Source organism: Diadema antillarum, unplaced genomic scaffold (genome assembly GCF_040938485.1).
Source record: "Diadema antillarum isolate AM-2024a unplaced genomic scaffold, OU_Dant_1.0 seq00000931_RagTag, whole genome shotgun sequence".
Taxonomy (NCBI): Eukaryota; Metazoa; Echinodermata; class Echinoidea; order Diadematoida; family Diadematidae; genus Diadema; species Diadema antillarum.
In genome coordinates, this window is record NW_027271782.1 from 207,353 (window position 1) to 234,024 (window position 26,672).

Here is a 26,672-nt window from a genome sequence, read left to right on the forward strand (position 1 = left end):
CGCATAAATCATGGACTAAATTAAAACCTGCACCTTCGTGAATAAGGGCCATATATGGTTTGTATGTATTGTAGGCCCTACCCATTCAGTAGGGTATGGCTTACCAGGCTGATTTATAGTGCTTGGATATTTCCTTCAACAACAAAAAAAGCAATGCTCAACAACAAAAACTCTCCACACTTGGCCTTTGCATACATTCCAATATATTAAAGCCATGCAAGATGAGGCTGTTCATTTGTCCCCATCAAAGGTCATTATCGAAGGAATCAATAAGAGTGCATAATCCCCACTGATTAGCCACCGTGCCTCGGGACGGCTGTGGCAATGGTGGAAGACGCACACAGGTGAATGTGCCGACTGGCAAACAAAAGCACAGTACAGGATGAAGACCTAGACATTCAAAAGTGTGAGAGCACAAAGAAGATTCATTCTCTTTTACTCACACTAAATACTCCTTAATATCACTGTATAAGAAGGGTTTTTGGTTCTGTTTTCCCTCACACACAATCCCTACAATTTATGGCACATTTCTACTGATGCAAGACTTATCCCATATCCCAGTTAGGCTACATCCATGAGCTGCTTAGGATGAGACTACTGCATCAAGTATCAATCACAAAGACTTTTTCCAACTCATATTTCTCATCCAGCTGCTACGCCTCAACACATGAATCATGCATGATACTTGAAATATGAGCCAAGACTTCAAACTACGATGATTAGATTCTATAATCCATTTCAAACAGGATCACTTTCAAGTTCAGGAAACCAGTGAGAACTACCATTATGGTACTTCAAGAGTCCTCTCTTTTCCCCCTACATTACAGTCTGTGTCATTATGTATGACAGAGCTACAACATGTACAGCTCTATTGAATGACGCTAAGTACGGTAGCCATGGTACACTTTTGAGGTACAAAAATTTGATTTGAGAGAAACTCTTCTGATTGTATGAGGAATATTTGGTGATTTTCATGTCATTGTTTTCTTGTACGTGTATCAAGTACGCAAGCAAATTCAAAACAGCAATACTAAAACTTGCCTTGAGCAAGTTGTGTTAGCTATGAAATACCAAAATGTCTATGAATATGTGAGACTATGATATTCATTAATCAACAACATAAACATAAAATTCTACTGGTAGTCAAACCTGCCTTAGAAGCCACTACAAATTGCCCCAGAAAAAAAAAAGAATATGTGTGTTTTATACTGTAAAACTACAAATATTTGTGGCATGAAATTTTTGTGAATTACCACTCACATTCAATACATTCGGTATAGATGTCTGGTTTTACAGTACCTTGAATACAGTGACAACTTGTGTACTGGGTGCCTACTTTGTCTCAGTGAGGGTTATACAGGCAACTCCCATTAGTCATCAGGGCCAGCGGTTCTCTTTGGTTGTAAATATAAAAATCTCTTTGTAGCCGAACAAAAAGTATATAATAAAGATATTCAGATGATAATTTTGGGACTTTCAATTTCACTTTGTTCACAAGCAAATTTTGTAATAACCGTGTTTGTTATTACGGGAGTGCACTATGTATTTAAGCAGCCTCAGACTTCAGCTTACGCCCTGGCTGCTGGGCTACAAATTAGTTGCTCTTCTTTTTGCCAAATTTCATCTCAAATATTTTCTTGTGGTGTTTTTTTGTTGTTTGTTTGTTTGTTCAGGTTTTTTTTTTTTTAAGGGCTAACCAATCTGCAAGTTTTCCAGAACCCAAACCATTACATTGCTTTTATGTTTTTTTTTGTTTGTTTTTTTCATGCATTCATTTTCTGTATACGCCATATATTTTGCAAGGTTTCTATTTTTGCAAATTTTGCAAGTCGGGCGCCATTCGCAAATTTAAAAATGCACAAAATTAATAATTCTGATCCCGACATGAATGCAACCTGCATGCGTACATTTCTCTGTTCATAACTGCGCTCCACGATAGCAAATTTAATCACTCAAGAAATTGTTGAGAAGTCCCAATTTGCAAAAAATTAGACGTGCTAAATATATGACACATAGAGTACTGCACAGAAATGACAATTAATATCATCTCTTGACCTTTTGTATTCATACACCTGTACACGTTGTACAGAAAACGGGCATGTGATTAGTATGACGGGCATTGTGTGATAACATCAAATTGGTTGCTAACCTTTCTGTACAGACCACTATAATATTTCCCTGCTGTAGCCTCCCCATGCAGGTTTGACTAGAAATAGACATGCTATCTTAGAAATCTAATTCCAAGAGTTCAGTCATCCAGAGGTGTTCTCTTGAAAAATGTTGATTCCACACACGATGGCATGTATATACACACTTGTATGTCTTTCTTTTTACAGTATTTCAGGAAAAGTGAAGTTAATAGTTTAGTTCAGCTTCTTAGTTTAGTTTTGTAGTACAGTTGAACCTCTCGTATCCGGACAAGTCGGGACCGGGGCTCATCCGGATAAGGGATTTGGCCGGATACGGGAGACTCAATGCTTTATACATGTACTGATGTAGCCCATTGTAGTACCAAATGTAGTAATGTGTACACTGCAACCTTTTCATTGTTACATTTGGGGATGTTTGGGGATGTTAAAATGTCTGAAGGTAAGCAATTTGGAAGGAAATTTGATGTAATGTATGTTAAAGGGACTGTACAGTACTGGTTGAGGTAGGGATTCATGTTTTGAACATTCCTAAGTGAGATAATGAAAAGCCTCTTATGAAATATGAAAGAGCGTGTAATTCTAAGAAGGATTCAACATCTATTTGATGAAAATTGGTTTTCAAATGGCTGAGATATCCAAAAAAGTGCTAATAATAAAAGGCGACATGCCCCTACTTTATTAGGATCTCTTTGTTTCACCTTGTTTTGAGATATCTCAGCCATTTCAAAACCGATTTTCATCGAATAAACTTTTGATACCCCTTAGAACTGCATGCTCTTTGACATCTCATGGAGTAGTTTCTGAATATCTCGCAAAATGTTAAAAGCTAAATCTACACCTCGACCAGAACTGTACACACCCTTTAATCATGTTGGAGGTAATATGTAATTCATGTGTGTTTGTGTAGGAGTTCTCAAGGAGTTGGGAATCCCCCTTTCCTCCCGTAATTATAAAAAAAAAAATCACGGCGAGATTGCGTCCGTATAATAGAGAGATCCGGATAAAGGGAGGCCGGATAAGAGAGGTTCAACTGTAGTAGTAGTAGAACTAGTAGTTGTAGTAGTAGTAGTAGTAGTAGTAGTAGTAGTAGTAGTAGTAGTAGTAGTAGTAGTAGTAGTAGTAGTAGTAGTAGTAGTAGTAGTAGTAGTAGTAGTAGTAGTAGTAGTAGTATAGTAGTAGTAGTAGTAGTAGTAGTAGTAGTAGCAGCAGCAGCAGCAGCAGCAGCAGCAGCAGCAGCAGTAGTAGTTGTTGTTGTTGTTGTTGTTGTTGTTAGTGTTGTCGTTTCTCATCACTGTACTTGCAGTCCCACTCCTATACTGTATAAGTGGATATTTTCGCGCGACTAATTTTTCGCGCTTGGCCGGGTAAGAAGAGGTTCGCATGTTTTTAATTCAGCAGAATCAAGATGTCACGCACAAGAACATATGGCAAGCGAAAATATTCGTGTGCTTTTATTCTCGCGCTGGTTTCTGGTTGCGCGAAATGCGCGGAAATTTCAACACCGCGAAAATTTCCACTTGTACAGTAGATATCTGAATACAGTTGGACACTACCTTGGATGAGTAGGAATCCTTCAGCTCATGTAGCAAGATGGCCTCCATCACGTTGCAGAACCTGTTTGCTGTGTCACCGCTGCAATCACAGAGACAGAAATCAGCAACAACCCTGTAAATGGTCTTCTTCACGATCAAATGCATGTAACCCATTGCTCAAACAACAACAGCAACAGCAGCAGCAGCAGCAACAACAACAACAGCAACAACAACAACAGCAGCAGCAGCAGCAACAACGACAACAACAGCAACAACAACAGCAGCAGCAACAGCAGCAGCAGCAGCAACAACAGTAACAACAAAAAGTTCACATTAAACATGACATGGCATGATGTCACAGGTAGCACTTTCATTTCTTTCATCCAGGGGCCAATAAACATCCTGCCATTGTCTCACTGAATATTTTGCAACAATTCCCACATATGGCAGATTGCCATGCCATAGAAAGGCAGCCAACAGTTGCATGGTAGCTTTCATACCAGCTAAATTTTGACACTTTCATGGTAAGCATTGCTAAGCACATTTCACTGCAATGATTGATTTCTCCCAATATCTAAGCAGGCAACAAGGGAATGCTTTCACTTTCAGTGTTCTTTGCAAACTTTATTCCTTTCTTCTTATTTTTGGGGGTCACTTGTCTCTGGTGTAGTATTCTCAGCAAATGAACCAAATTGAATTTGGCTAACTGCGATATATCCTCAACAGATACTTAATTGATCTATTTTCCATAACTGTGTAATAAAAATGACACTAATAAGTACCAAGGTAGTAGTAGTAGTAGTAATAATAATAATAATAATGATGATGATAATAATAATAATAATAATAATAATAATAATAATAATAATAATAACAATAATAAAATAATAATGATAATAATAATAACAATAATAATAATGATAATAACAATAAGAAACATAAGAAAAGTAGTAAATACAGCACTTGTAAGGTGCCATCGATCTACTAGTGACCTATTCTGAGGTGCAGAGGGATATATCTAAATCAAATCATACACAGTTAGTAGTAGTACATTACATTCATAAAAGACTTTACAACAATGGACTACCAACATCTTAACAAAATCCCAATACATGTACCGTATACTTCAAAGAACCCAACAGACAATTCATGCTAATGAAATATCTTTCTTTCAGCTCAAACTTTGTTTCCTCTGTCAACATTTTTGCTCATCATGCAGCTTGAAGTGTTTTCCATTAATAGTTCACTGCTAATGCATAAATACAGGGAAAAAACCTTCTCTGTATTAAATTGGGGGTACAATTGGCATACTGTATACGCCGAATATTTCGCGAGGTTTTTATTTTCGCGAATTTCGCGAGACAGGTGCTATTCACGAAATTAAAGACACGTGAAAATATTGACTCTGATCCCGATGTGGATGTGACATACATTATCTCCGTTCAGTACAGGACTCCACAATCGCGAATTTAACCACTCGCGAAATCATCGAGAATTTCCAACTCGCGAAAATTAAGACTCCCGAAATATATGGCGTATACAGTACATCAAACAATTTCATTTCTAGACATATCAAACAGAAAGTATGCAAATGTTTAAAAATCATTGTCTTTTTGTTTCTTACCTCCTGATCGCAGAATCTGAGCTTATGTGATCTCTTTGAAGCTGCAAACAAAGAATATTACGAGGAGTTGAGATTATGTACTACAACTGTAGGTTACAGTCATTCGTGGTATAAACTGTAATGTGGTGGGGGCCAGTATTGTGGAAGCCCTGTCTGCATTCTCATGTTTTCTTAATTCTCATTCCTCTACTTGACAAGTCATCATGTGCCATTCCATGATCATTTTTTTTTCCATCCTTTACCAAGTCATCCTATAATTTGTCGTCTGTTTTTTTCTAATATCAAAGCAGAGAGACTCAGAAGAGACTTTAAGATTATCTACCAATTATCAAGATGCCAACCACTGACAAGTAATCAACCTTCCACCAGATTCCATTCCATAATCAATGGTCTATTAGTCTAATGACTTGATCAATCACATTTTCAGATATAATTTCATCAAGCATCTATGTGAAATTTTTCTTTTCCCCCACCCATTCCAAAGCTCCAGTTGATCAATTTATGCCATGCATGTACACATTTCTCAATTAATATAACAGTATGTCCATTCTTCAGTCATCACAATTGTCTCTTCCCCTGCATCCCACAATGCACCAGCTGTCAATCACCTGACTGATCTGCATACCTTTTTGATGGATGATGCCACTTCTTTGCTGAGAGTGAGTTTGATCGCCATTTGTCTTGCTGCCTCCACTTCATCTTGACCTGAGCAGAATTAAACAAAATGTTCATCTGATTCAAGATTTGCTTGTGCTCATCCTTGGACCTTAACCTGCTTTAAATGTTGTATTACTTTAAAATAAGATACACTATTAAAAGGAAAAACAAAACAAAAACAAACAAAAAACAGGGGAAAAAATAGGTGCAGTGCACTCCTGTTCTAACGAACATGGTATAACAAAATTCTGGTTACAATAAAAGGCCCCCTAATTATGTGCTCTTTGTTTTTTATTGTTTATTTATTCAGTTATAACGAAATTTTTATATAACTAAAGAAAACTGCCCATCCCAGGGATTTCGTTTATATTATCTAACGGGAGTCGACTGTATAACTGCAGAATATCCCACGATCCTGACACACTGACAGCTTGCATAAGTTGTCCACATGTACACTGTACCTCAAACAGGATATTAGATTAGTCGTGTGCATCTGTAAGTTTATCGTTGTAGGTTTAATGTATGTGTAGGGTTACAAAATATGGTGAAGTGCTTTTTGCTAAAAAAAACAAAAACATGGGTGGACTTGACCGACATGTACATGTAGTCCAACTTTCAAGACTGTAACAAAAAAGTAGACCTATTACATAATCATAAATGATGATCAATTTCACATTCACAGAGTATATTCTGCACAATTTTTGCGAAGAGTCAAAATTGTTATTGTAGTGAGGATAGGGGTTATTGAAGTAATTATAGTCTATACACCATACCCATTTTAATGTAGGCTGCTCCTGATTCAGTGCAGTGGTTAACCATCACAAAATCAGAAATAGGACAAACAAATGTGCTATCAAAATTTTCACCCTTCTTTGACTTCGTATTTGTTCTCTCACTTTTGTTTTGTTTGGGCAGATAGTCTAGAAGTCTATGCATATCATGGCATGGGCAAACAACATAACACCAATTAACAGTCAACTTCTTTAAAAAAAAAAAATCAAATGAGATCTACATCATTATTAATTATACTTACGGGTACAGGATCACTTTACATCCATTCCATCTGTCCATAAAGTTTACGTGATGGTATTGGTATTACAACAGGCATGGTTACACAGATTTTCTAAATTCCCTGTCAGATTTCATTCAGAAACATTTGCGCATGATAGCAGAACAGAACACGTCGTTCATATCACTGCAAATGTTGTTGTTGTTGTTGTTTTGGTTTTAATGGCGTGTATCACTCAAGATTGAGTATTTACGCCAAAATGCGTCAGAATTCTAGCCTCTACGCTAGGCATTTTCTTCTGTAGAACCAGTACGGCAGCAGTTCTACGTGATCTGATGATTCGCAGTTTTGGTGCGGTGAGAGAGAGGCGGCGTGCAAGAGGCCATTGAGGAGTGGTCACATACTACAATTTGTATGTATGGGACTGAAGATTTGCTCTCGTCGCTACAACGGACAGTTTACGCACACAAAGCTCAGGGCCATATATTATTCGTTGCACTGCAGTGGTACTAGCAAAAGTGAGTCAAACAATCCCCTCTGTAGCACAATGCGAGATAAACAATTCTGCATTATCTGTTACAAAACGTACAAAATTTAACTTACGTTTTTTGCCAAATATACTGGACATCTTCGTTCGTACTTCGTTCGTTTGTCACTGGTTTGTTGTCACTGGACTGTCATGTCATGTGACGTCCTAACAGCTGACCGTCGCGTCGTACGCAGCTCTTGCAGCACGATCGTGGCCCTTCTCTGAGCTTCCAACTAAAAATCGTGACTGATGACTTTAATGGCTTTATGATCATCTGAACAAATACTAGTAGTCAGCAAAGGATCACTTAGTTTGGGGGATACAGTCTCTCCACCAGCCCGCAGTAACGTTTGCCTTTATACTTTGGAAAATCTGACCAAATTTCATCGATATTGAGATATTGACTCGGCTATGAGATATAGCTTTCCACTTGGAAACTCTTCTTACTCCAGAAAAAATTTGCTCTTCCATAAGTCCCCTTACGGAAACGACGTGGATATCTACTATGCGCCGAGTTGCGCAATTATTGTCCACTTGATTGGCGACACAATCAGTTCAACAATAAGCCTTACTAAAATATCCCAAGACGACGGAAACCCCGGATGCGTACCATTATTGGGAGATTCCGGCATTAGCCCATGCATCATTATACCGATTATAGCTTATGGTGCCCATTCTATAGGCCTAAAGAAAAGGCAATGATATTGAAAGTTGCTATAATTTATTTGCAGTTACCTTCACGATAATAGTGTGATTGGTTCATGTATGACTAACTCCTACAGAAACTACAACTATTTAGTTGTAATAGCTTTATTAACTTATGATGGCACTCGATAAAACTACTCTCAGGGAAATTATCCTGAGGCTCCAGACAACTCCTTCTACAGGCCTACACACCACCCCACGCGGGAGCATTAGATGTACATGTAATTCGTTATTCCGAAGGTTCATTATTCTGGAACACACATAATTCAGTCCCTATACTGTTCAGTAATCTGCCGTGAAATAGGGTTCGTTGGTCCATAAGGTTCGTTTATCCGAAAATGAAACGGGATCGTTTTTCCGGAGGTTCTTTGAGTCCGAAATTTAAACATTAAGCTTCGTTATTCCGGAATTGACACAAATTCCCTGTGCATATAGGCCTAGGCCTAGGTCCTATACCTAGGCTGATCTCTATGGAAATAAATGTTTGTTAATCCAAAAATGAAATAGGGTTCGTTAATCCGAATATTTTTGGAATTGTTCCGAAGGTTCTTTACTCAGAAAATGAAATAATTAAGGTTCGTTATTCCGAAGGCTCGTTAATCCGAAAACGGTAAAGAAAGCGTGTACAAATGAATCTTCGGAATTACGAACCTTATTTCATTTTCGGACTAAAGAACCTTCGGAAAAACGAACTGCGTACCCCACCCCCCCCCCCCCCCCCAAACACACACACACACACACACACACACACACACACACACACACACACACACACACACACACACAGACACACACACACACACACACACACACACACACACACACATCCAACACAATATCACTCCACATGTAATCGCCCCAACCCACACCTACAACGTCACCACCACCATCACCATCACCATCATTTCTAGATTGGTATACTTGTAACATCGCGTGGCTGTTTCCAGCCTAATCTTCTAAATCCGTTCTTGAAAACGTTTTTCCTTGTTTTTCGACAGATCAAAATTTTGCTCTTGCCCTATTCCCATTTCGGCCAATCAGTCCAATATCAAAGGTTTTGTGAGATAGAAATGGGATGTGTTTACCCATATATAGGTTTGGCATCATATCGGAGTCAATTAAAATACGGTTGTGAATTATAACAGTAAGTTGTTGCCAAATTTAATGTTATGAGTCTATAATTATCATTCCTGACTCTCACATCCTGTCTCAATCAAATGTATTTCGAAAAAAAACAAATTAAACGTCGCTCTTTGTAAAAGTTGACTTATAATGAGAAGAGACATTTTAAACAAACAGAACGGCAAAAGCTTATTCAAAATTCAGGAGAATTTAAGAAGTTGGGAAATTTGAAGTTTTATGAATCTTCGCCCCTCCGAAATAGTGAAGATGTCAAAATTGCGAATGCTATTATGGATAGGCCTTATTGGTGATAGTTTATATGCGTCCTCTTTACATGGAAACAGAAGTCATGCCTTAGGGCTGTCAACATTATGATCCGAAGACAAATTCCTCTTCCTTGAAAAGCAGCATACAGTGCTCAGTCATCATTCCCATTCCGCAATCATTCACGACAGTGATGCAATGGATGTGTATGAGTTATTATCATTTTTATTTCATTTCAAAACGGCAGACTTACTTAATGTCTTGTGTTAATCAATAGGAGACTTGCAAGTATCGTCGTCATCCAATGGCATTATATGACGTCGTGATGGGGTGCGATATCACTGTTTGGCATATAATATGAAACTAAAATAATGGCTATTAAGTTCATGATATTCACATTTATGTGTGATATAACGAAATGTCGGTATTTTGTTTGTTAAAGTATACTCATATGTTATCTTGGTTGACAATAAAAAAAATCCCTTCAAACCAACCATAATATATAATAGTGCACAGACGCGACGTCTTCGTGTGTAAAGCAAAAAATAAAACAGAACACAAAAAACAAAAACAAAAAAGTCTTCGTAGAATGCAACTGCAAAGAAAGTAAATTAAAGGGACTGTACAGTATAGTGTTGAGGAGAGGATTCAGCTTTATAACATTCCTAAGTGAGATAATGAGAAACCTCTTATGAAATATGAAAGAGCATGTAATTTTAAGAAGGATTCAACATTTATTTTGATGAAAACTGTTTTTCAAATGGCTGAAATATCCCAAAAAGTGATAATAATAAAAGGCGACAGGCCACGTCTTTTATTAGGATCTCTTTGTTTCACTTTGTTTTGGGATATCTCAGCCATTTCAAAACTGATTTTCATCAAATAAACTTTTGATTCCCCTAATTGCATGCTCATTGACATCTCACAGAGTGGTTTCTGAATATCTCGCAAAACGTTCAAAGCTAAATCCTCGCCTCAACCAGAATGGTATAATTACAGTCCCTTTAAGCGTGACTTCGTATCATTAAAAGACTTCAATCAATGTCAAAATTTGTTTACTGAGATTTTGTGTCCCTCCCTTTTCATATGTGCTTTAATTAATATCATTTTAATTTCTTTTATCAACATCATTGTCATTATTGTTTTTGTTATTATTATTTTCATTATTGTGTATTTCATACTCTGATATGTTTGATTACTTGCATTTGTTGGTTGACTTTCAATTTCATTTTGTTGCCTCTTCTTGGTACACCTTATAAGGGCTCGCTGTTTGCTCAGCCCCCCCCCCCCCCTTCCCCTTGCTTTTGCTACTTCACTCTTCACTCTTCACTCCTTTATCCCTCTGTTGTTCCCTATCTTGTTTGATGTTGCCTCCCTATTCATCCTTTTCCTTCAGTGGTTGCACCCATGGCCCACAGGAGCATTACTGACCCTCCTCTGCCTTTTGTCTGTCCACCCTCCTGCCTTAATCCCACTCCCTTTACCTGTTGGGCTCCTTGCCCATGACCTCCTACCTTCTCCTTTTGTTTTCTTTGTTCTGTGTCCTTAGCCTGTCCCTGACTGTTCTTGTTGTGTGAAGTTCTTATGGGTGATTGCTTTCCCTGCCAGGGAATTGTCATTTTGCCTCTGACGAAGATTCTGCTAGGATCGAAAGCTCAGGCCCCTTTTTACTCCGGGAATGCAATTGTTACATTTATTGTGCTATTTGTATGAATTGTATACGTATGGACATCTGTTTGTCCATTTTACTGACATAAAGTGCCAAAAAACCATCCGAACATTTGTGGCGTTATTACAGACTGTTCGTTATTCCGAAATTCCTTTAATCCGAAAATGACATAAGGTTCGTTACACCGAAATTGAAAAGAATGCGCGTGCAAACGAACCTTCGGAATTACGAACCCTATTTCGATTTCGAATTAACGAACCTTCGGAATAACAAACCTTCCAATCTCATTTTCGGATCAACGAAACTTTGGAATAACGAACCTCATCTCATTTTCGAGTTAACTAATCTTATTTCATTTTCGGATAAACGAACCTTTGGAATAACGAACTGTAACCAAATGAATCATCATAATTACGATTTTCTAGCTGCCAAATGCTTCCATTGTCATTAAAATCATACGAAAGTGTTTCATGCGGTGAATTTGACTCAGGTTTCCCATTGATTCATCAAGGTTAATACCCATGGCTTTTACTTCATGTAATCAAAGCCATGAACATGGAACACCATTTCACTTGAAAGAGTTTCCCCAGTATACATGTTTGTGATAATGACGTTCATTGATTCAACGTTTGATCGCTTTGCAAAAAAATAGAAATGAAAATTTCTTAGTCCGGGGGTGCAAATCCCCCCCCCTCCCCCCCCCCCCCCCCCCCAAGGTAATGCATGTGGTGCAGGAATTTGAGCGAAGGGCGAAAGGGGAAGGGAGGGTTCGTGGTATAGACGCTGTGTCAAACAGACACATTTTGTTCATTCGTTAACACTTGAGTCGTTAAAACGTTCTGTCTTGTTTTGAAGAAATTGATCTCATTGCGTACCAATCGCTTGTACTCTGTATGGAGGAAGAAGGACACGAAGCAGCAAATGAAAGCTTAAGGAGAAAAAAAAAAAAACCACACACACACACAGAAAGAGAAGAACGAGACAGGAGGGGAGGGAGGGTGAACTACAAAATAGGAAACGATAGGAGGAAAAGTTGTTTGGCGCCATCTGCGGCAATATAAAAGAATTTTTTCTTTATTGCCGTCGGCCCTGACACTCTTGAGATAAGTGATTGGCGCAGATAGTTTTGTAGATTGTAGAATGATTCTGCTCTTCCATATAGGGTGTAATATTATTACACGTAAATAATTGAAAATTATAGTAAAATATAATATTCAAACATACACATGAATAACGCATATTTCAATGAGACACGAGTAAGATGCACCAGGGAGGTGGTCCACCTCCCTGGACGCACTGATGTCTATGGAAATATCACAGAAATCAGTGATAGCCGTTTCGGCGTGCAGACCATCATGACGAAAACATCATTAATTTTCCCATCATTATGATAAAGACTATATTAGGTGCATCAACCAAATTACAACCCCCCCCCCCCCCCATTTTTTTTCTCTCAGATTCACAAGAGATGACTTCAAAACCTGTCTGCTGCTGCAATCAGGGATGCCAAGTTCAAACAATTTTTATGAGTGAGACTTTCATGACTCGGCATCTCGGCGCGCGAATGTGCGCACGAGCGAGGCGAGGGTGTGGGAGGGGTTTTTCCTCCCTGTGGCCTCCCACGGTAGGGAGCTTTTTCAATTTTTAGCTCTTGATGGTGCGACCAGGTGCATATTTACGTGACTATTTTTTCTTAGTTTGAAAGACAAAAGGGAAATATACCTTCAATTACAACTATTACTTTAATCCTTTGAGCTATGCTCCTTATTATAGGCCAAAGTTGCAGACTTCGCCCGATGCGTGAGAAAAATGGGTGCCATGCGTGAGATCGTGAGACGGCCCCTAAATGCTTGAGTCTCACTCAGAATGCGTGAGACTTGGTAGCTCTGCTGCAATACATGCACTGTGTAACACTGTGAGATACAAACGACAATCATTCTGTTCTCGATCTGAAACTTGTTGAATTTGATTAATTAGCCCCTCTTATCAGTATTCCAAAGATACTATGGAAAGTACCTTTAGGCAACTTATTCTTTCACTGCTGTAAAATGACTTCTTCGAATATCTTGTTGTTGTTCATGAAATAACATTTTTATCACTGAATGATCGTGAATATGTAATCAAAGAAGCATGTTTATGTGATTAATACCTCATTATAAGAATGATCCAAGTCCAAATTTAAAAGTCGTCTTTGGAGACCTGTTATGAAGTAATGAAAATCACTAATTAAAGTGACTGTTTTAATATGTGATACGTAATGGTCCAATAACTGAAAAATAAAAACAGTAAGTTATTGATACTTTTTTTCTAAATTTTCTCTTACGGACTTGGGTCTTTCTTATATTAAAGTATTCAGTTGGAGTCATGTTTTTGGTCCATATGTATAACATGGCATTTCAATTGCCGACACTGAAATGCAAGACAAACGTTTTGAGATAGAGGACGATATAAATTATTTATTCATCTAATTCATTTAAGTGACTGATATTCAGTGACATTTTGCTCACCAATAGTGTGGCACTCTAATCTCCCTCTTTGAAAAATTTGGATTTTTCCCCCCCAAATATTAGGCAAGATTCATCATTTTGTGTCTCCATTCAGATGGTACTGGGAATTGAAAATTTTAAGGGTGAAAATCCTCTTCATGTTCATTCATTGTGAGCTAAAATTCAAACAAGACAATGAATATGAAAGTTTCATTGGAAGTGAACTAAACAGAAGGCCATAGAACTGTCAATATCAATATACTTTCCCATGAAAACATTACAATCAAAATAAGTAGAAACTTCTGTTTTTCTCTCATTTATTAAACCTTGTAAATAACTGTTTCTACTTATCAATTCCAATTCTGTTATTTGTCTCCTTTAACCACTTGATTTCAATCCTAATTCAGTGAACTTGGCCTAATTTATTTATTCGTCAGCTGGGAGGATTGGTTCACGACAGGCACTGAGCATCTACAGAACGTTTGGGGGCAGACAATTTGTTCAAAATGTTGTGAATAGAACAATCACCATCACCCTTGACATTATCACTACCATCACTCTTGTCACCATTATCATCAGCACACTCAACATCATAAATAGACATTGCCTGAACATTTACCATTACAATTAAACCACAGCACGGACAAATTATGTGACTTAACAACAGACGTCAAGCCCTTTATTGATTCTATAGGCAAATGTTAACAAATTCACAGCATTCATGGTATTCAATTAAGTATGTTACACTGTATATCACAAAAGAGAAACTGTCATACTTTCTTTTATCTATGTACAAAGACAGGCAACATTTGAGTCTAGTTACACTTTGGATATATATAAAAAGACAAGGAAGATATCTATATGAATATGTACACGCATGTACACTTAGTATTCTTATATATATCTCTCAAGTTTGAAGACGAAGAGTCCAAAATAATTTATACAAAAATAGTATAGTAAGGGCTGACATCCCTGAACAAGCTCTATCATATGAAGTCAATTATTGCAAACTGTTTTCAAATCTATGTACATTTAAGTATGAAAGAGTATTCATGAAGACCTGTCAACGCAATTTCACTCAATGATACAGTATTATCAAAAGCATTCAGGCTGGTGCTCGGCGAGATAGAGAAGACACTACTGAAGGCATATTTTTGGATAAATGTTGAAAGATTTGAGAATAAGCCACAAGAGTCAGTTTTACAGAATCAATGCTCACACTACCACAAGATTTCTCATGGAGATATGTATAAAGACACGTCTTCATTAACTCCCCCACAGAATCACAAACAAAACAAGTACCAAGGTTAACATGGACTTCACTGTCTTTTACACACCTATTCTAACCTTAGTGCAATGATACACAACACAAACACTACTCAGAATGACTTCCAGATATGTAGGTGTACAGACTGTCATTTTGTCATGCTTGTAGCAAATTGAGTAATAGAGAGACATCTTAATTAACTCCTCCATAGAATCACAAACAAAACAAGTACAATGTACCAATGTTAACACCTATTACAGCCTCAGTGCAGTAAACTGTACCACTACTCAGAATGACTTTCAGACCTGGTGTACAGACTGTCATTTTGTCATGCTTGTAACAAGTGTCTAAACGGCATCATCGATTGGCACAGGGCAAATCCCCATTTGGTCGCATTTCCAAACATTCAGCTGCAAGCAGCTTTTATCACATTATGGAATCAAATGTGAAATACTTTCTTCTCAACATGAGGATGACGCAAATTCTTCTCTTTCACATGGAGTAAACACTTGTGGGTAGTCTCTTGAAGCAGCAAGTGTTTTCTTTTAAAAAAGTTACTAATTTTCAAGAAATCTCAATAAAATATTGCTGAGCTATTACTGTAGCCATATTGATAATATGGCTACAGTGCTGACACAAGCTTGCTTTCTTTCTTCTTCTTTTTTTTTTTTTAACCCAGTGCACATTTTCAGGAAGTTACCTCTTTCCTTTTTTGCAAAGAGTCTTAAGAAAAGGAAACACTACTTCCTGCCAAAAAAAGAAAAGAAATAAGAAATGAAAACAGAAAAAAAGGAAAGACTTAAAGCCTTGCCCTGCCCCATACCAAATTATGTGTCTCCATTACTCTGGAGCAAATGCACTATTTTCAAAATCTACATGAAAGTTTAATACTCAATCTCACAATTTCTAACCTTTTCGTCCCATCTTCAAAAATATCGCCTATGGTACTCTTTCAGGGTTTTTGTAGCAACAAATGGCTGACAGACAATAACCAGGAATAGTGTGCCCTTATTTCTCCTTGCCTTATTCGCTGGAATATACGAAATTCCAATGCCCCTTTTCTTCTACTAACTGGATATACATTTGTACTCACTGGCAAGAACAAGGAACCTTGCAGTTACAAGAATGGGGTCAAACAGGATTATCATAAGCACTTCATGAGGAAAACAATTTTTTTCCCCCCTCCTAAGCCTCTTGGGTGTAAAATCAAATGACGCACACAATTCTTGGAATAGCATAAAAAGATAAGGCATTGGCTTGGGTTCTTCTGTGTTTGTTTTTTTCTGAGAAAGAAGTAAATGTTACCCCAAACCAACTTCCAAGAAGAGAAAGGTTACTAGGTATACAATTGTACCACTTGTCTGGACAGCTCTACTCCATCCTTTGAACATCACTGATAAGATTATGAAGTGACACATTCTTTATACCACCTAATTCTGGGAGATATTTCAAGTGCTTTACCACCATATGGAATTCACTGGCATTACACAATAGTTGCCACTAAGACTTTTCTGTTTCAAATTTCAGATGCTTTGTAATGCTTGACAAGCAGTCAGAGGAAATGTACACAAATTTTGAAATGCTTTATTTCAGTGCAATTTCTATAGACAGCATAAACTCAAGTCTTCAAAATACCATTTGGACATCAAATGAAAGCTTGAAATCTATTTTCTCCCCTAGAAATAATGTGGTCTTGCAGAACAGGGCTCCTACCCTGTAAGTCTTGTGGCACCAGTGTAAGTGCCGAACAAAATTCCTAGGTCAACAATGACTCGTCAAAACTTCTGGTGGAAGAGAATAATCCAGTCATGTATTCTGTTACCATGCTCATTGATCTATTTTTTTTTTTTCAACTTGTTTTCTTGACCTACTTTCTTGGTGGTTTCAGATACACTATACTTGAGATCCGCCCAGCAGAGAACAAGAAATTACGTGCACGACGGGGGAATCCCCTGGCCTCTTGGTTCTCTTTTTTTACGTCAGCTACTCTTTGTGATGGCCTTGAATCTGAGAATATGTAACTTTCCTTGCTCAGATTTTAGTCACGTACACGACATGCTTCCTCTTTCCTTCTTCTATACAGTCCATGTATAAATGATCGTGGAGCTTTTGGCACATGGCGCAACAAAGGACTATCTTGCGCAAATTCTGAAGAGACGTGGTGCCTGGCGAAGATGGTTTTCCTTTTTCCTGTTTGTTACTTATCTTTTAGTCTTATCTTTCTTTTTTTTTTCAAATTTTTTTTTTTTTGCTATGAGGAAGGAAATTGTCCATATGCACCCTGTACTATTATCCTCCACTATCTCCAGGCTATGACACATCACTTAGTGTTGAGTTCCTACACCTATAACCCAAGACACATCTTTCCTTGACAAAAGATAGGGCTTAACTGAGATATTTATTTTTGCTTTTGTTTTTGTCTCTTCTTAGCCTGGGTCTCTGATTATCAAGCACAAGGGGATGAGCCATAAAAAAACTTTTTCTCTCTTTCAAAGCCCCGTCCCCTTTCTCTCTCCTCACCATGAGCAGACACGAGAAAATACCGACTGAAAAACTGAAATTAAAAACGAAAGAGAAAGTGAGAAAGACGAAGCAAGCTAATTACTCATCCAAGATGAAACAATGAAACATACAACAGGGTACTTTCTTCACAACATTATGCTCAGCTGATATCTGCATTGATATGTTACACAACAGAAACTGTCTCATTGATAATTGAACCAGTACAAGTAGCTGATTAAGCTTCACATACCTAATTTGACAATTTTTCGCTGGTTAAAACCCAAGAACAAGTATCATTCATAGAAGAGGCAAAAAGCAGTAAATGGAATATCCTTCCGCAGGAACAAAACCTTTAGAGCCTACTCTACATGAAACTCATTTGTTTGTACAACAGCCAACAGTCTGGACATCAAATTGGAAATATTTGCTTAAAAAACAAGCATAAACGCAGTTAGTTATAGGCTAACTTCATAGATAAATTACTTTATAAGGTATGAATGAACTCTATAAGTCTACTAATGCCAGTCAGAACACACAAAAAAATTGACTTTGGGATACTATTACCAAAGAGAAAAACGTGCATTATTTTGTGCATATTTTAAAACATGATATGCTGGCTGCTCACTCTGTCTTCAAGTTACTTCCCAGTTATTCTGGCCACTTAGGTATCCAGATAATTACTAGATTACATTATCACTTTGCTAATGCCTACATTTCCAAACAGTTTTGTTTACTGGGAGCAGCATGGCCTTTCAAATTGGTACATGTACCTTTACAATCTATTTCATGTAACCACGGCTCAATGAATAAAAAACAGTAGTTGACAGTAATTACCAGTACTACACTATCACTTTTTCAATGTCTACATTTCCAAATCGTTTTGCTTACTGGGAGCCTTGTCTTTTGACTTTCACATTGGTGCCTTTCAAATCAATTTCATGTAACCACCACTCAATGACTGAAAACCGTACTTGACACTAACGCATAAAGAAAAGGGAAAAGAACCCAGCAGTCTACTTTCAAGAGAAACAGATATTCATATCTTTACATGATTGCAGAGGATGTCATTACAGATGTATGAAAGAAGAAGAAAAAAAGACAGTGACTGAAAGATGACCACTCTATATAGCAGCCTTGATCCAGTTTGAAACATAGTCCCATACAATATGGAGTGCCTTTTGTGTTGAAAGGAAAACTGAAAGTGGTAGTCCCTACTGGACTGCTTAGTGGCCGGTATAGCGATGACATCAAATCTGAATTCTTTTCTTTCTCTGTGCTTTCATCAACACAGCTGCTCATCACTTAAGGACCTATACCAGACTTACTGGAGCCGCCCTCTTCACAAGAAAAGAAAAAGAAAACTACGAAAGCACTCAGAGACCGCAGACCTCCACCATGGAGCTCACTTCCACCCATATAAAGATATGCTGAAAATGGCCCTATTTCACAATCGATAAAGAATCCTTTCCAGTGTTTCGACCTCAGCCTCCCGTCTCGAGTGCACACTTGGTGCTCATACATATGCACACCTCAAATACACTCAGCTCCAAGGCCCTCATGTGGTGGCACTATTTGCCAATGATAAAGAATCCTTACAAAAAAAAATTCAAAAGATTCCTGGATCGAGACACTGATCCGGATCACTACCAAATTTAATCATATCTTCCTAGTGTCATTATAAACCTTTCCTGTAAATTTCATCCAAATCGGTTAACAACTTTTTGAGTTATTTTGCAAACAGACAAGCAACAAACCAACACCGTCAAAAACAAAACCTCCGTGGCCGAGGTAAAAATGCAAAATGAAAAGCAAAACAGATCAAGAAGATGACAGATACGCACATGACAAAACATGACACGCCCACTTTCTTCCTCTGACTTTTGCCCATATAAGGAATCTAATCCTACCCATTACTTTCACTTTGTGTCCTCTGCATTCGATTTCTTCTATCCTTGCACAAACTCAACAATCTCGACCCCTGTTATCTGCAGTGTTCTGAGCAGGGTACAAGTTCAGGATGACATTTTCCATGTGGGCCCAGCAGGATTTGCTCCTGCACTCATCACTATAAGCACAAATTTTGTTTGTTTATTCATAATGTGTATTGCAACATTTTCACAAAGTTATAACTCTGACAAGATTTGGAGTTAAAAAACTGATTGGTCTATTTCTGTATCACGAGAGTGGAGTCAACGTACTTGTCACCTGTAGTTCCCAGATAGTTAAAAACATCCTGATGAATATGTACAATAGTAATTATAAAAAAACGAGGCACAATTCATATTTGCTAACTTCAAATAAAGAAATTTGTGACCACTTACAACCCTTAGAACCACTGCAAAGCCTGTGAATTCATAAATTGTCAAACCATTCAATAAAAGAAAAATAAACAAAAGGAGAAAGAATAAACAAAGCTAGAACCCCAGGAAAGAGAGCAACATCTCCCTGGCACAATTTGAGCTTTCTCAAACCCTACCTGTCAAGCATTGCGTGTGTGTGTGTGTGTGTGTGTGTGTGTGTGTGTGTGATATGTGATTAAAGGTCGCTTTCACCTTCTCTGTCAAGAGCTATGCAATGCAGGAACAAAATTATGAACAAGTGTTGACAGTAGATTACAGACACTCTAGAATAACATTCTCCCCTGTAATTATTATCCTTGGGTGTGAAATATCAATATTGACACAGGCGAGGAAAAATGAGTTCAGGGCATCGGGCAGCAGATACCATGTGTATGTCTTTGACAGTTCAGGAGGAGTACAAGGGTGTTATGACACACTCTAGTAGCGTGGGTCTTTAATCTTTGTATAGATCTTTGACTGCTTGTGTTATCAATGTTCACTACTGATGTCTTACTACCACTTTACCTGTTAATTGACAGCATTCGACTAATGATCATGTAAACTTGCGGAGGGTCAAATTTAGTAATCACTACAGTCATCTACAGAAATCATCTGGCCGTATGTGACAATTCATTGTCAATCGCTGCGAAATTCTGAACTTACTAGGCTGAAGGAAAAGAGACATCAATGAAATTTAATCCATCACAGAAGCAGTCTTTTTTCTTCTGTCTATTCAGCAGTAAGAAAAGAGGTCCAAGAGCAACTATAACCACAGTGACTTTCAAAACCTAACAGATGTAAAGACCAACTTTCCCAATCCCAAGCAAAAGCTCAATACTGACATTTCCTCTTCCATTGCTCCATGTCTGCTAACTATATCTATTCCATCAATAATCTGTCTTTGGCACATTGTTGTACCCACAACTTCACAGCCTTTTAAACAAATACATTTCTTTTTCACTAATATCTAACCCTATTGTACTTGATACATGCATAATTTAATCTTTGGTACAATATAAAAAGCAGCTTTTAGTTTCAAAATCATGATATCTCACCAAAAAGCATAATAATGTAACAGTGAATCCTTGTTTTATTTGATGCCATTGTTACACCATTTCAGGCAAAAGATATAAGGAAACAGTTTGTCTTTCAAAATCATGATATATTTCCTGGTGGCAATCTAATATGATTTCTACTTATTTATCAAGCTCATTCTTAATAAGGGGATTTTTTTTTTTTTTTTTTTTTTTTTTTGGGGGGGGGGGGGGGAGGTGCTACATAATACAAGGAAATACATCACTGCTCATGTAAGGGCAACCTACAAATTAGTACAACGTACTATGCGCAGCATTTTACATGAACATGTGTGTCTGTGTTCATTTATAACCCTGAAGGAAAAGGTATAGGCCTAGTCAAAATATATCTAAAAGGTAGCACATTGCCGAGAAAAAGTATCTCTCTGACCATATCTCTTCATGATGATCATGGGGAGTCCAGACATTTGGCATGTGTGATTAAATCTTGTTATGACATTTAGCACCCATAGACACAGGAATTTGATAAACCAATGTCAACACATGCGTGCCTATCCAACATAAAGCTCATCAAATTTTGACCACATTGTGCTTAGAGCAGAGTATTTTGTGTGGGGAATGGAAAAAAAAAAAAGGGGGGGGTAGCATATGGTTAACAAAGAATCAAGTAATGTGCACAAATAATTAAGCTTTTGCATAATGTGTATGTCAGGTAATCACTTCAATATAAGGCAATGTCAGGATCACAGTTAAAGGAACTCACAAGGGAACTAAAGACAGGTGTATACAGAAAATTAAAGCTGTGTCGGCCAGAATCACAGAGACTGGGGTATGCACACAGAATTTAGAATGCGACTTCAAACTAAGACTTTGGATGAGAGATTGTTAATAGTGTAGAGTATTACTTTACACCAAGTCATATCACAATTTGTGAAGGGTATAAGACTCAGTGATAACCTTTTTCAGTACCAAAAATATAACTGATACTAGGTAATACACATGCACATGCAATTAAACAGTTTGAATAATTGGGTTCATCTAAACTGAGTAATTTGAGGAAGAAGAAAAACAGACTACAAGATGCAAGTATGTGTACTGATTCCTTTTTCTTTCTAAGCCACCTGTGGGTCATGTGCCACGCTCCCCCTGGAGGCCTTCACATGCCGAAAATAATCAGATTTATTTTCAGCAATGATCACAAGCCTCAATGTAGGCACATCACAGAATCATACAGCCTACCATGTCAGTGGACACAATCCGTCATGCTATCCCCATCTCTACTTGTAGCTTTTTATTCTTTCTTTTCTTTTTTGCTTAAATCTAGCCAAATTGCTGTAATCAAAACAAAGTATTCTACTGCTTTTTATCCCAATTAGTCACATGTGTTGAAAAATTCACACTCACAAAACTTGTATTCTCAAAGTCTAGGTGATACGTTTCTATCATTGCATAGCCGTTTCATGTCAGGAAATTTCAGAAAGTGTTGCCGGTGCACACGTGAATTACATGTGTCCCTAAATGACTTCAGCAAAGCAAAGAAGCCCGACTAACAATACTGTCAATACCAGAACACTGAAAAGTCAAAAAGAGAATTCCCTCTAAGCTCGCATCAAAATCAACAGCACTGAATAAATTGACCCATTATTCAACAATTTGATGAAATATCAAAAAGAAACAGTAATGTCTCAAAGTCTCCAATAGAACATCTAAATGTCAGTTAATGTTTCATATCAAACAGAAATCTCACAGCTGACACAATGCACACCCTGTGTGATGAGAATTACTGTGTGACACACTGCCATTATTTTTTTTGGCCAATTTTGGTGATAATTCATTACAAAAACAAAACAAAACAACTGGTGTAAGTCTAAACTTAGCCTTTTGCAAAGTAAATAGACATTTTGATTCACATATTGGAGTCTCCAAATTGTGTGATGTTGATGCAAAAGTCTGATACTTAACTTCAATGTATCCACAGACCGAGGTAATAATAGAATGTATGCGCTTTGAGCACTCTACAGAGTGGATCTAGTGCAATATAAATTCATATCATTATCATTATTATTATTATTATATTTCAACCCTTTGTGTGTTTAGAGTGCCAAATGGCACAGAAAATCCCGCAGCATTTCAGAATAATTATACACACTATCCAAAGTCCCTGGCACAGAATGGTTGACAAATCTGAGCCTATAGATGACTTGACGAGTCCATGTTTGAGAGATTCCCTCGTGATTCACATACTGAAAGAACGTAAGCAGGTATTCTCGTTGGTATGCCCCAGAATGCATTTTCGTTCATTGATATACATGTACTATATGTCATCACTGTGATTGATACAGGAAATCACATTCATATCCTATCATATCAGCTGAGGAAAAACATTAAGAGAGATGAAATGGATTTGATAACATTTTTCAACTGGAAATCCACTACCCACACTGCATTTTCTTGTACTTGCTAGAAAAATAGATTTAAGAGTGATATGTTTCTCTTTTTTTCTTTTGGTTTATTTCCCACGTAAATCAAATTTTAAAGAAAGAACCATAATTTTTTTTTGGTTCACATGCCGTAAATGTAATACCACGCTTACGCTCTCCCACAAACTCACACACAAGCACTCCAACAGAATATATTTATATTGTGTATATATACATATGCACATATTTACAGGTTTATGAGTGGAGAGAACATAACACAGAGATAGGTGGATACAGACTAAGTCCACTATTGCTACTCCCTATCACACTTCACAACACTAGAGCGCCTTTGTAGTCCTCCAGCTAGGACCGGATGGTACACACTGGGGGTTAATTCCACTTGGTTCTTGCCAGCTGAGGTGACATAAATGTTGGAGAAAAAAACATAACACTGACCTACTCTGGGATTGTACCATGGTTAGATTCCCATGCAGAAGGACTCAAGTCCAACATTTCTGGGCTTTTCACACTTGGAAAACGGTTTGTAGGGTGGGCCTGCATACTTGCATGCCTATGGAATCACAAGCTCACTCTCTGTGGATGGTCATTTAATTGTGACAGACATTTAATAGTGACAGACCACTTTCCACATTTAGTAGTTGTGCAACTGCTTATAAATAGGATGCAAGCAAAGATCTATGTGCCTGGTGCTGCTAACTTGATTCAACGCACTTTCCTCTTGTACAGGTTTGGTTGGTTCGTTTTGCCCTCGAATATGAAGCATAGCTTCTACACGCTTTAGGAGGGCGTTATGTGTACGAGACCAAATTATCCTCAAGCTTCAGTGGACTGGCATGCAGGACGATGTCACACCCCATCAAACTTTGCCTACTCTTCACAATCGCTCACTTTCCCTCGTTCTAACACCCATGTTCAGGCCAACAGTGAATGAGGGCGAACTTGATCACACATCACCCCAGAGAGCTGGCCATGGGAGTGTCTGTCTGTCTGTGACCAACGTTAGGTGGAGGAACGAGCTGGCTTGGCCAAAGTTTCACCCCGGGGGTTGGAAGCAGACCCACACTGGATGATCATCAGGATTTCTCTTATCGAGTCCCCTTGCGCACCTTTCCCTGAAAGCATGTGACTGCTCTCACCCTGGCAAATTTCAGTTCTGGCTTGCGGCGGGAATAGAGTACCCCTATGCTGTTCACTGACCTTACTACACTGCAAACTGTATTCTAAGATGAGATACCTGCACACACTCTGCACACTTTCTCTCTATGCTAAGGTCAGAAGGGAAGGTTGGGGGTTTCCCCTTTTCTGTGACAGTTTACAGGCAAAAAGAAAAGGACAGAACAAAGACTTGGCGCGAAGTGTGAGAGGGGTGACTACGCGATCGTGTCCCACGGGAACGTGTCTTCTATCTCGTCATCGCCGAAGTCGGTGACGCGGGTGGTGATGGTCGGCTGCACCGGCCGCTGCATGTGGGGGTTGGGCGAGATGGACTGTGGCATCATGCGGGGGCTGACCTGGTGATGGTTGGCCATGCCCATGGGGGAGTGCGCTCCCAGCGACTGGTGGCTGCTGTTGGGGCTGAGCAGCTGGGGCGAGCCGAGGAGGGAGCCGCCGCCCCCACCAGCTGTCGAGTTGGAGATGCTACTGTGGGGGCTGTCGGAGAATGCACTGTTGGCTGTGGTGGGGCAAGGGAGAAAAAACAGGAGCAAAAATTGAAAACACATTTAAGAAACTGCATTTCATAATTGTACATTCATGACATCACTGATATGACATCTTGCAAGCAATGCGTATTCTATGCTATGTAACTGCATCACAAGTAACAAGCAGGATACGTCTGTACCAGCATATGAACTGATCATGCCATTCAAATTCATACATATTCCAAAATTGCTTGTGAAAGCACAGCAACAACTCTTGAGCTACACAGAAATCAAATCATTTTTTCATACAATGTGGACCCTCAAACTCATAAATAGTCTCATAAATGGTCAAAGTATGCATTTGCCTTTAGTGAAACTGAAAGCTAATTTTCACAACTGATATGATCAATAAAATATGTATATTCAATGTTTTCTTCCTTATGGATGAACTTATCAGTGCCAGATTACAGTTTAAGTGGCACTTCAAACCAAAAAACATGATATGTGTCATTATTAGCCAATGACTTATGATACAATACAATACTCTCTAGCATTTCCGTAATGTTAAAAAGCAGGCACATCAACCAGCAACCATGGGACACACATTAAATAGAAGTCTATAAATAGTCCACTCATAAAGGTAAGGAAGAATATCCAGTATGTAGCTCTATACAGTGCTCACTAAAATTTGATGATCAAAATGCAACTATTCCACACAGAAGTGGAAAAGGGCAAACAACCCAACAAAATGATTTATAAAAGCCATGAATGGAGGCTTTTGATTAGTATTAAATCCATAAATGGTGCTGGGTGTTTTTACAGCCATCATGTAATATATAAATGACACCAGAATCCAATTTACATTGATATTCGACAAGAGTAGTCAAATGTGAGGGTGTATTGCCCTGTCACTCATCAGAGCATAATTTTGTTCATATCGCAATATGAAGACACGTTAGTATAGCTAGCACAGAACTCTGGGGAAAACACGTATGGCTGACTGCTCAGAGCTCATCCACAAACCAAGTTGAGTGATATTCTGGGAAGATGAGTATAAAACGTATTTAAAAGAGAAAATTCGATTGCGTCAGTCAAATGATTGTGAACTGCTTGGTAAATGGTATCGAATATGACCCATTAAGACTCCCCCCACGGTGACATTTGAGCGATTCCCAACCCCTTAACACTAAGCTGCGTCCCAAATGTCATCTCACAAAGTTATTTCCTTCCAGCGACCTTATCAGCACCGCAGTGGCTGCACAGTCAAAACAGCAGCTTTGAAGCCACGAAGAATGACAGACAAAAAGGGCACTACATCATCACACACCACACAGTGTTAATTAGAAAGAAACAGTCTCCAGTTGACAGTGCATCCAAAGTACCTCCCTAAGGCTCAAAAGCACCTTTCGAAGGCTTCAGAATGCCAAGTGCACAAAATCAAAGATGTCACACTTTTGAATGAAAGTAATGCAGGCAAAAAATCAGCCAGTACAGTGAGGGGGAAAAAAAACACATAGAAAATTATTGAGGAAAATAATGAAGATATGAATAACACAATAACTTCTCTCAACACATATGGCAATAATTAAATCAGGATTTGGTGAACTTGGGTATCCGAAATTTTAAACAAAAGTGGCTGTCATGTGACTGACTACAACCTCTTTTTTTAATATCCCATTTTTTGTAAAGTTCTTATATGAGC

At 38.2% G+C, this 26,672-nt stretch overlaps 2 protein-coding genes across 2 annotated transcripts in view; both read right to left on the reverse strand.

Moving 5' to 3' along the window:
• Window positions 1-7,694, reverse strand: part of LOC139741472 (pleckstrin homology domain-containing family M member 1-like) — a 30,472-nt gene extending 22,778 nt beyond the window's left edge. Inside the window, exons 1-4 of the mRNA XM_071652057.1 lie at window positions 7,576-7,694; window positions 5,932-6,011; window positions 5,307-5,347; window positions 3,704-3,782 (exon numbers count right to left, since the gene is read on the reverse strand). Coding sequence (XP_071508158.1) covers window positions 3,704-3,782; window positions 5,307-5,347; window positions 5,932-6,011; window positions 7,576-7,600 — 225 coding nt within the window. The 5' untranslated portion in view covers window positions 7,601-7,694. The remainder of the gene's footprint in view (window positions 1-3,703; window positions 3,783-5,306; window positions 5,348-5,931; window positions 6,012-7,575) is intronic.
• Window positions 7,695-21,135: 13,441 nt separating this feature from the next.
• LOC139741446 (forkhead box protein J3-like) overlaps window positions 21,136-26,672 on the reverse strand; it is a 39,714-nt gene continuing 34,177 nt past the window's right edge. Inside the window, exon 9 of the mRNA XM_071652027.1 lies at window positions 21,136-25,002. Within this exon, the coding sequence (XP_071508128.1) occupies window positions 24,701-25,002 (302 nt within the window). The 3' untranslated portion in view covers window positions 21,136-24,700. The remainder of the gene's footprint in view (window positions 25,003-26,672) is intronic.